The sequence below is a fragment of the Etheostoma cragini genome, chromosome 12 (assembly GCF_013103735.1).
Source record: "Etheostoma cragini isolate CJK2018 chromosome 12, CSU_Ecrag_1.0, whole genome shotgun sequence".
Taxonomy (NCBI): domain Eukaryota; kingdom Metazoa; phylum Chordata; class Actinopteri; order Perciformes; family Percidae; genus Etheostoma; species Etheostoma cragini.
Window position 1 is genome coordinate 1,672,800 of NC_048418.1, and position 11,787 is coordinate 1,684,586.

The window sequence follows — 11,787 nt, forward strand, 5'->3', positions numbered from 1 at the left end:
TCGCATTCACTCTAACAATTTCTCTCTTTATTTTATACTACTTTTACACTTTTTTGGGTCTCTTTAAATTAGACTGTGGCTTACTCCATCTGTGAAGTATCCTGAGATAACTTATATGATTTGACACTATTAATGAAATAGAATTTAATTACAATCAGAAGAACATTCCTAAGCCCATTTATTTCTACTGAAATATCTACTGATGTTGAAGCAACTACTACATGTACTTTTTTTTTTAAACATTTTGAGGCATCCGCCTTTAGATTCTTAATATTTTTCTCCAGAGATTTCTCTGCACCTTCCTTGCGCTTTGGCAGTTGTTTGTCCATTTTAAGGTGAATGCTAAACTTCCAGCATGAGCATAACTAATACAGCTCGTGTCTCTGGGCCGGGAGTGAGGAAGGGGGGTTCCTGGATTTGATTGGGTCAGGCCAGTGCCAATAAAGAAAATTAACCAATAGGCCACTGTCACTTCTTTATGGACTGGCATGGCTAAAAGAAGAATAAAAAAACCTCTAAATCGAGACTACTTCGACCACAGGACCATGTACATAAAGACAATTGTGGATAACATATATTTCTTTTTACAATAACACTTGAAGTGATAAATGCATTTGCAGATTCCAAAGTAGTAAAAAATGAAAACCATCCCATTGTGTTTCATTTTTACCTCCACTGTAACAAATTTAACGTCAAATTTACAGTAACTTACTGGCAACAATTTGCAGCAAGTTACTGTGAATTATTTTTCCAGTAAAGGTATCATACATCCAGTTACAGTATTTTTACGTATTCATTGTAAAATACAAAAACAATTAAACACAACATAGGATAAAAAAGTAAAAATACAGTAGTTTACTGTACTATTTACAGTCCCATAGTGGCTATATTGTTTTTATGCTTAGACTACTGTGATTCCTACTGTAATACTTAGACTACTGTAATGTTGTCATGTTGACAAGGTTGTAATGTACCTTTACAACATTCTACTGTAAAAATCATATACAGTAGTGTTACTGTGAAATCTAAAGGAAATAACCGGAGATTTTACAGCCATTATTTACAGTGTCTGCTCTTAAGATTTCATCAAACTCATTTTTTTATTTTATAAAATGAACTTAAAGATCATAAATGCCAAAGATCTTCGTCTCAATTAGTACTCTGAGCATTTCCACGGATCTAATGCCATCATAATAACAGAGTTTATTTGCCATTGGACTCTCTAACATTAGCTCATCTTACACTTTTGTCCATTGGGTCTTGATGTGAAGAGGCTACTGTTCTCAAACAGCTCTCATTAAACTACCACTTGCATTTCCCACTTTTGTTCTATTAATTGGACATCAGCCAAATAACCCACACTGCTTTCTGTGTATATAAATATTCTTTATACATTACATCCATGTTACATTCAAAAGAATCAGAAATACAGCCAACAGCAACGGTCACATTCAAGTCTTTTCTGTGCTTGAGACGTCGTCGCCCAGCCTATAAGGCACCAAAAAAAATTGTAAAACCTAAATGACTTGGAGTGGAGAACAGAAGCCAAACCAACCCCAAACCCCACAACCCAAACACCACTGGCCCCTGGAAGCTCAACAGACAGAACAAAACTACAATTTTCAAAAGCTGTATTTATACAGCACAACTACTCTGAGGCTCTAGTTAAAAATGTAATTCAAATCAGTTGTTTTGTGCTTATTTGCTAAATTGCTAAATCGCAGAATCCTGCGTCCCCGTCTATTAAATGCTTGCTGGGAAAGGTCTGGTCTTTCATTTGTACAAAACATGAAGCATGTTCTTCCCATGGAAACACAGTGATAAAGCTGCAAAGCTCTCTTCACAGTCCGGCAGTTTTGGAGTCTAGATTGACGCTCAAAGCTATTGTTGAAGCTAAATCCTGCTCCAGTCTCAGGGTTCAGTCAACTAGTGGTCAGAATTACACAGTATAATGAGATATGTTCTCATGTCGGGTAACAAACTCGATGGACTGAACCACTGGGTGCTCAAGTGGGTTCTGCTTTTACTAGGACTAAAGGTCATAAAGAACATATTAGACATCAACTAGTACAAATTTTTGTTGCCGCCCAAAAATAGAAAATTAAATAAACACTATCTACCAACTTTCAGCACAGTTCTTAAACAACCCAGCGTAAGCATGCTAACATGCTCAATGTTAGGTTAAAAATTCCATTTTAAGGTCAACATGTTGAAATTTGAACTGTGATCCTTGCAAACGTTAACATGTAGCATGTAGCATGTTAACATGCTAACGGTAAAGTGTCAGCGAGTTAGCCGAAAACAGCCAATGAAGGCTACAGTACAGATATTAGCAATGTATGTCCATTGTACAACCCTTAGGCTGTTTTGACCTTTGATTCTTACTCAGCATCACGTACATGCTAGCTGATTTCTCAACACGTGTCCTGTTCTTTCACCGTGTAAAATCAAGAGTCAACGTTGACTCATTTAACCCTCATGTTGTCCTCGGGTCAAATTGACCCGTTGTCCTATATCAATGTTCATTTTAATTCCCCAAAATAACATGATTGATTCAACACAACACTCTTTGCCAAGTACACATCTCTACTTTCATTAATTTTGGGGGCGTCTTATTCAATTTTATAGCATTGAAAAACAAATGGAAGTGTTTTTGAAATAGTATTGAGTAAAAGTTGACATATTCCAGTCTGTGGTTATCATCAACATCCATTCCTTTAATTTTAGGCTCAATAATTCATAATTTCTGCTTTTCTAACTCAAATATAATTTCCTATAAATGAGGTTTATTGACCATAAATTCAAAAAATAACTTTAAAACTAAAGTAAATAAGTTAGTGTTACGTAGTGTTGAAAATGTAAAAAATAAAAGGGACAAACATTGAATAAAAAGCGTCAAAAGTGTTGAAAAATGGGACACAAGTGTTGATTTTCGGGAAGACAACACAAGGGTTAAACTTGATTTAGCTAGGAACAAAGCCTGCGTCACATACTCTTCTCATAATCGTCCCTTATGTACGTGTACACATTATTATTTTAACCCAAACAATGATTTTATCCAAACCTGTTTCCATGGTGCTGATACTTAATTCTAACACATTAGAAGCCACCACCACGTAATGCGTGGTCAAAAGGTTGTGGTCATTTCACGTATTCATGTGAGATTAGGTTGTCGTTTTCAGCGGTGTCAGAAGCCGTGGTAGCTTAGATCGTAGATCAAACATAACACAATACGCCAATTTAGAAGTTACTTCTGCACATCTACTGACAACAACCTGTTAAGTTAAGTTGCACCAATCTCACGTGACACCATTTTAGTGGCAGTTTTTCTGTTGCTATTCTTCATGGATGTAGCTAGAAAGCTAATAACTACAGTACGTCAGACAATGACATGTCCATTTTTTATCCCACCAAAAACCTTTGATTGGTCGAGTGTTTTACCAACCAGCTGAGATAGCGGTCGACGGACCCCACACCCGGCCAATTTAAATCCCTCAACAAATCCGGGGGGAGGGTTGGGGGGGTGAGTTTAGTGTGATCCAGTTTTCTCATGGCGGACTCCTGTAGCTTTGGGGTACGTTTAAATTGTCCACTTTACGTTAAGGTGGACAACTCAGTTTAATTTGTGCTTCCTGGAGCTAGTTAAATTGAGTTATTGTGCAATAGAACCATTACTTAAATTCACTTTGCATTGAGTCTGAACACAATGTCAAGATTAGATCGATACAAAACAATAAAAAACATTGCACCACTAGTGATAAGCATCTTAAAATTGTACAGCCGTCCAGCAATTGTTTTCTGATGTGTAATCTATTTACAGCCTCACTGGGCTATTAGCATGGCATTCAGTCGAGGACCTAAGGACCTCCACTTAAACACAACTAACACATGGTAAAGTTTCATTCATTATTTCACTGTGTTTATGTCATGTGGAAACTTCTGTAAATACTTGTTCACATCAATGTCCCAGTTATAATTACCACTGGGAAACTGATTGTTTCAGAAAGCCTCCACATATTCCACAAACTAGCATGGATGCTTAAAATCAGCCAAAGTCCATCGCTCAGTGGGTTAAACAGTCAAATGTAAGGTACACAGTGCCATGATGACCATGTAAAGCATCTATTAACCTTACTATCACGAATGTTTGAGGATGTAAAAGGTCGCAAGATGTAAATCTAATCATCTTTCTCATCACTACCTTCTATCCCACAAGACTTGAATACTGCACAAGGGTTAGGAAAAAGAAAGGGTAGAGGTGACGGTTGACTGTGTTGTTCTTCTTCTAAGAATCAAACACAAAGGCAACGACACCACACATGAGCTCATTTAACTGTTGAGATTCTCCTGAGGACCCGCCCCAGAGAAGAAAAACAATACATTTGGAAAACATCTGGAAAAACTGCAAGAAAAAAAAGTCAACAGATTGTGTAATATTCCAACCTGCCCAGAGATGCCATTGTTACCACCATCGGATGCTCTGTTCCTGCATAAATACCGCCTGGTGTTACACCGATGTCACACGAATGACGACCTCTCCTGAGTCGCTGTCCTGGCTGAGGTTGCTTCGGGGCACCAGGCCGGGGCAGATGGGGGGCAAACAGAGGCAGGTCCATGGCTGCGGCCCCAGCTGGGTGGAGTTTAAGTGGCCGTTGGGCCCAAAGGTGGCCAGAGGCAACCATAGCGTCCTGGGGACCAATGAGGAGTGGCCGGTGCTCGTCTCCTCCATGTCTTTTGCTTTATCGTAGCTCCTCAGATCCCAGTGGAGGTTGACGGCCCGCCAGCGCATGAAGACGTTGTACACCGCCGCCCCCTCGTGGACAATCAAGCCTGTTGCAAGGAGAAAACATTTAAGGGAATGTTGATCCTCTGATATGGTTAAATGTTAACTCTATATACTCTCATTGCACGTTCAATTTAATTTTAACGTCACTTACACTGCAATGTTGTTTCTTGTATCATGGCAACCGCACTTTAAAATACCTTTATTTTACGCCATTTTGCTTACTTTCAGTCTACCTTATAATCATTGTCTATAGTTTGCCTGTATTTCTTGTGTGTTTACTTGTTTGTGTGTTTTAGTTTTTTTGCTGTTATTGAAGAAAATGCTGCTGCTGTGATAACGAAATTTCCCCGTTGTGGGATGAATAAAGTATAATCTAATCTGATCTAATCTAATCTAATCTTCTGTTTTAACCCTAATTTATCCAGGTTAGTCAGTTGAGAACAACTTCTCATTTGCAACAACAACTTGGTCACGTTCACACAGTTACACATTCATACCTGGAAGATGCCCAGTACCCCCCCAGTCTGATCTGCTGGCTCCACTGTTGAGGTCAGGGGTCTTGCTCAAGGGCACCTCAGTGGTGGTAATGAGGAACAAGCACTGCTCTTTCACTTTTCCCCAGTCTCAAGCTCGCTTCCTTAACCCCTAGACTGCCTAATTTGGGGCCCTGCGGGCAACGTTTGGCATGTGCTCCCTTTGTTTTGGCCCAACATGGCATTTGACATGCTCATGCTTACCCCCTCTTATAAAGGCTGTAAAATCCTAACCATAAGGACTATGAAACTTACATTTTGTGTAGCTAATAAGTACTGTTTTTCATTGTAGTTTATGGCGATGTAAAGCACAGTGCTTCACTTTTAAATTAAATAGTAATAGTAAAGAATTGCGGTATTTTTCAACATCAACATTTATGTTTCCATCCAGATATATTTTTGCCCTTCATATGAAAGAAAGTGGGCACCTCTGATCTGAAGGTCAAGCTTGAGGAAATGTTCTAAATTAGGTATTGTAATTCATGAAAAAAAAATTCTTCAACATGCCTTATCATCCTCAGCTTCTGTACTCATGAAGTACTCATGAAGTACTCATGAAGTACTCATGAAGCAGTTGATGCCAAAGCTGTGATTTTGGTGCTCTTCCTAAATGAATGCTCCATCTGTGCTATAGATTGTGTCTTATGTAATCCATGCAGAGAGAGAAAAAAGGTGAAATAATCTTGTTTTCTACTGCAAAAAAAAATCAATGTTTCCCATAAGGTTTGAACCATTTGTCCAGGTTTTTTAACGTTAGGTTCAACAGTTTTATTGACCAAATAAAATAAACTCGCTCCTCCACATGTCAGTTTATTTTATATTCCAGCCAGATCCCTGAGGTCCTCACTTTTAAATGTTCCTTATGTGTCCAATAAAGGTAACAGGGAAAGTGCATTCTGATGTTAGAACTGTATTTTAAAAAGAAATTAAATGCCTATATCTGTTTAATCTGGCATTAAGTAATTGGAGTAATTTCATAGCGTTAGAATAGAGTGTTAATTATTGGTGATAATATCATTTTTTAGCCCCTGTGTTTATTTTTTCTGTTTTTGTCTCTTTTTTTTAACACTTTTGACGCTTTAGACACTAACTTATTATCTTTAGTTTTACAGTTATTTTGAGAATTTATGGTCAATAAACTTCATTATTAGGAAATGATGCCTAATGTTTGAGTTAGAAAAGCAGAAATTAGGAATTATTGAGACTAAAATTAAAGGAATGGATGTTGATGATAATCACAGACTGGAATATGTCAACTTTTACTCAATACTATTTCAAAAACACTTCCATTTGTTTTACAATGCTATAAAATTGATTCAGACGCCCCAAAATGAATGAAAGTAGAGATGTGTACTTGGCAAAGAGCGTTGTGTGGAATCAATCATGTTATTTTGGGGAATTAAAAAGAACATTGATATAGGAAAACATGAGGACAACATGAGGGTTGAATTAGTCCTTGAAGCACTGGGCTGCATGCTTGCAAGAAAAGTGCTAAATAAAGTCAAGTTGCATTTAGAGGACATGCTTTACATTCTGCTGACAAGTCTTTCGCAGGCTCACCCAAGCAGACCAGGTCCATGAAGCCGTACATGCCGTAGCAGATCTGAAAGAGGATGTCGCGGCGCTGCCAGATGGCCTGCGGGCTCAGAGTGGACCACAGCAGCCAGGAGATGCTGGCCACCAGGAAGAGAGAGCCCAGGAACACGGCGATGATCTGCACCTTCTCCACCAGGGTGATGGTGATGGACTGCCACTGCACACAGAGAGCAACTCAGCATCAGCTGGCAGGTTGAAAGGGTGAGAAAACAAACTACTACTGAAAGAGTCTGTCCTCTTTACTGCATTAAAGTGCACATATTATGAAAAAAAAATCATGCTGTTTTGAGTGAGATGTGGTTTCTGAATGTCCTCTGTCTTCAGTCTCTGGGTGAGCTGTTATGTCCACAAGATGGCAAGTGTGTAAAACGAGATACATAATTATGGGGTGGTGATGGTGCAATGGATATATGACCAATGCCTTTGATGTGGGAGACCTGGGTCGGACTCCCACTATGAACATCAACCAAGTGTCCCTGAGCAAGACCCTTAACCCCTAGTTGCTCCAGGGGCATGTGACCTCTGACATATATAGCAAATTGAAGTTACTTTGGATAAAACGCATCAGCTAAATGACATTACATGTAATGTAATAATTACTTGTGCAGATGTATTTATTTCAACATAGATATTTCTTTCTTTTTTTAAGATTGAAAGATCTTTCTTTATGCTGAGCAGAAGACTTTTTTAGAAGACTTTGGGCAGACTGAGTGGACCGAAGCTTTGCACAGTCTCTGCTGTGCTTGTTCAGTCTGCCAGGGACTCAAGTCCCATCTGGATCCAACAGATTTGAAAAGGCTTAAATGTTCTTTATTTAGACGTTAGAGAAACGATTGCAAATGTGTTCAATATTTCACTAAAGAAAAGATAAGAGTGTGTTTCCACAGGTTCAGTTTTTTGCCCTTATTCCGAAAAAAAAGAGGATTTTGCAACTCAGCTTTTTGCAAAAGAGGATTTTTAGTAAAAGAGAAAGTTTTCCAGCAGTGGAGGACTTGCTGGAGCGTGGGAACCCAGCGTCCTTCCTCCATTCCTTCAACCAGCTTCTTGATGTGTGCTCATATCCAAAAACCTGTTTATATCCAACATTTAGAAGTAGCTGTGTTTCTCCTTCTTATCGGGGCTGTAGCCCTGCAAACTGTTGGCTGGTTGGTTTTTCTACAGCAACCATAGCAACGCGCAAAGAGCTGACCATAAGCCGTAAACAAGCAAGAGGTCGTAAACTGGGCGTAAAAACACTGATTGACAGTCCAAATGCGGTGTATACATGCCCACAGAATGCCTCTAAAACTTGAATAATACAGGAATCTCCTACATGTCTTAATTGGAAAAAGGCATTATTCTCAATATCCAACCAGAAAATGCATGATGTGTATTCAAGAGCGTAAGTTTGGGTTCAACATTCAGAAGGTTGAGCTTTCTACTTTGGAGCAAAATTTAACTTTTGAGCATATACAAAACTAAATGTTCTGCATCCATTTATGGTGTAACCCCCTGATCAGCCCTGTAAATTACGCCTATGTTTGTGTCAAATTCTGAATGTTGTCATATTCAGAATAATAGTAGAATACTGGTTTGCATGTAGACGTGCTGTAATCGTGTGTGCTGAGAGTTTCTCACTGCGGCAACTCAAAATGGATAGCTCCAACGTTGCCCCCTCCACCCGCAATCTTGGAACCATCTTCGATCCCACCCTCTCCTTTGTGCCGCATGTCAAAACAGACAGAAAGTGGAAAGGAAATGTTCTACCTGCCGAGGCGTCTTCAGGTTGATGGCGATGACGTGGAAGCGGTAGCAGCAGAGCTCGCAGGTCCAGCAGCCGCGCTCGCTGATCCACTTCAGCAGGCAGTGCTGGTGGGTGTAGCGCACCGAACCGTCGCACCGGCACGGGTTCAACAGGTCGCCCTGGTGACCCGACAGAGGGCAAAGGTCAAATGGGAACAGAGATTAAATGGGGCCAACAAGTGGTGGAATATTCTGGAGGGTTGTTGGCATACCTACAGCTACAAAAATGAATCAAATAAGCGATTAGTTTTCAACTATGATGATATAGCTGCAAAATGAATGAATTTTTTTTTGCTGCTAATTAGAAAATTAAGTTCAAGTCTTCCTTTTTATGTGTCTTCCTTTTCTTTTTTGGCTGTCATGTCTACGTACGTTTTCTGTGTTCATAAACCAAAACTGTAAAGAGTCTTTGAGTGTTCAGAAAAGCACTATAAAAAAATAAATATATCATTATATTTATTGTTATTGACTTTAAACGGACATAAACCGGAATTTGTCCTGGTGCCAGACAGATTAAAAAAGGCAAAAAATAACACAGGATCATAAAGTTCATAAAAGACAATCACAGTCATTCAAAGGAGTAAAAAGCTGTAAAGACCTCGTGCTATTGCAACTTGCCATGAAGTGTCTTGTGCAGTCTATAAAGTGCATTTGAATAAGGTGCATTTAGTCATTTTGTCTGAGCATTAAGGAGCCTGATAGTGGCAGGGTAAGGGGTCAGTGCTGTTGAAGTAGCGGGATGTTTTGCCCCTGACACTTTGAACTCTCTTATCAGAGGACAGTAGTTGGAAGGGGGACCTTGCAGGGTAGGAGGGGTAGTCTAGCACTTTCTGTGCTTAAATCCCCAAAACATACCAACACACAAACTAAAAGATAGCATGAACATCACTATTTATGTGTGGGACCCAATACAATTGTCTTATTTACCGTTTGTTTTCTTTTCTGTCCCAAGTTTATTATTTTAAACTGTTTCCGTCCTCCACCACTAGACTACTTTGGGTCGTAAGACTTTTTGGGGGCTCGTCCGGGAGCATATGTTTGCACAGTCTTCATTGTCTGTTAAGGTAACACTTGGTTACAATCACATTTTGGCAAGAGCTAAGCTTTAATTAGCTACAGCGGCTACTTAACATTCATATCTTGTCCAGTGTTTCTTTCAGCAGTGAGAAAACCTTTAAGAAACAGAAAGAAACTGATTTTGGGTCGATACTAGAGCCGTCTCCACAGCATTAATCTTGCGTCCATTTCCAAGGTCTATGTGTCAACCTTCCCATCATCTAGAAATCCTTGTTGTAAAGGCTCAGTTTGCCCTATTCTTCCAGCGAGTCATGCATCAAAGAAAATACACGACTCGCTCACCGGAGGGCTTTACCAGCACCGCTCCGATCAATGATCATTTCTCAAAGCTACAACACATGGCGGATATTAACGGCGTGGGTGCAGCATGGCATTAATCAGCACAGCCAGATCTATTTGTTCTGGTTCTTCTCTCCCTCCTCGAGGCCTTCCTCAAGCAGCCATTGCTGCAGCTTTGACCTGCCGGCTGGGCTGTGAGTGGCATATTAATAGTATATTAAGGTCAGTGGTCAGGCAGCTCGTTTTTCATCCTGTCATATTAACCTTGTGGGTTTAAAAGGACCTCGGAGGCTTTCGCTTGGATTAACTGTAGCGGGTCGGCTGTGTACTGAAGACGTGATAAAAACAAGCATCAAGGAGGATTTTAATACGCTTCTGAAACCTCTGAGGGGACATTTGATGAAAATATTCCACTTATTTTAGTGTTATAAAAGCCAATGGAGTCTGGAGTGCACTAGAAAGTCAACAAGGCTGAACTGAAGAGCAGGGGTGGAAAGTGACTGAGTATAAATACTCAAGTACTGTACTTCAGTACAGATGTTGAACTGCTTGTACTTTACTTTTATTGCCACTTTCTACTTCTACTCCGCTACATTTCAGAGAGATTTGTTGTACTTCTTACTCAGCTACATTAATCTGACAGCTTTAGTTACAAGTTACTTTACACAGTAAGATTCCCGCATACAAAAATAATCTGTTTTTTTATGAATGAAACTTGCCAACAATATAACGGCCTCCAAGTCCAGCTGAAAGGATGAGAACTTTAAACACACAACTGTTGGAAAATGGGAGGATTTTTCTTGACTTTTAATAGTTTGAGTACATTTTCCTGATGATACTTACAGACTTTTACTTAAGTAACATCTGTAATGCAGGACTTCTACTTGTAGCAGAGTATTTTACAGTGTAGTATTGGTTATTTTACTTAAGTAAAGGATCTGAATACTTTTTCCCTCCCTGCTGAAGATTGGTAATAGAACTACAGCATGTCCATGTACTATATGGTCACCGAAAACCAGAGTCTGGTAGGACCAGGCTAATGGACCAGAGTCTGGTAGGACCGGGCTCCTGGACCAGAGTCTGGTTGGACCAGAGTCTGGTAGGACCAGGCATATGTACCAGAGTCTGGTAGGACCAGGCTAATGGACCAGGTCTGGTAGGACCAGGATAATGGACCAGAGTCTGGTAGGACCAGGATAATGGACCAGAGTCTGGTAGGACCAGGCTAATGGACCAGGTCTGGTAGGACCAAGCTAATGGACCAGAGTCTGGTAGGACCAGGATAATGGACCAGAGTCTGGTAGGACCAGGCTACTGGACCAGTGGCTGGTAGGACCAGGCTACTGGACCAGTGGCTGGTAGGACCAGGCTAATGGACCAGAGTCTGGTAGGACCAGGGTAATGGACCAGAGTCTGGTAGGACCAGGCTAATGGACCAGTGGCTGGGAGGACCAGGCCAATGGACCAGAGTCTGGTAGGACCAGACAAATAGACCAGAGTCTAGCAGGACATGTCTAATGCACCAGAGTCTGGTAGGACAAGGCTAATGGACAAGAATCTGGTAGGACCAGGGTAATGGACCAGAGTCTGGTAGGACCGGGCTAATGGACCAGAGTCTAGCAGGACCTGTCTAATGCACCAGAGTCTGGTAGGACAAGGCTAATGGACCAGAGTCTGGTAGGACCAGGGTAATGGACCAGAGTCTGGTAGGACCAGGCTAATGGACCAGTGGCT

The 11,787-nt window shown here is 40.4% G+C and overlaps 1 protein-coding gene across 1 annotated transcript in view; it reads right to left on the minus strand.

Moving 5' to 3' along the window:
- Positions 1-3,892: 3,892 nt before the first annotated feature.
- march11 (membrane-associated ring finger (C3HC4) 11) overlaps positions 3,893-11,787 on the minus strand; it is a 13,336-nt gene continuing 5,441 nt past the window's right edge. The window contains exons 2-4 of the mRNA XM_034888587.1: positions 8,662-8,817; positions 6,880-7,072; positions 3,893-4,830 (exon numbers count right to left, since the gene is read on the minus strand). Coding sequence (XP_034744478.1) covers positions 4,508-4,830; positions 6,880-7,072; positions 8,662-8,817 — 672 coding nt within the window. The 3' untranslated portion in view covers positions 3,893-4,507. The remainder of the gene's footprint in view (positions 4,831-6,879; positions 7,073-8,661; positions 8,818-11,787) is intronic.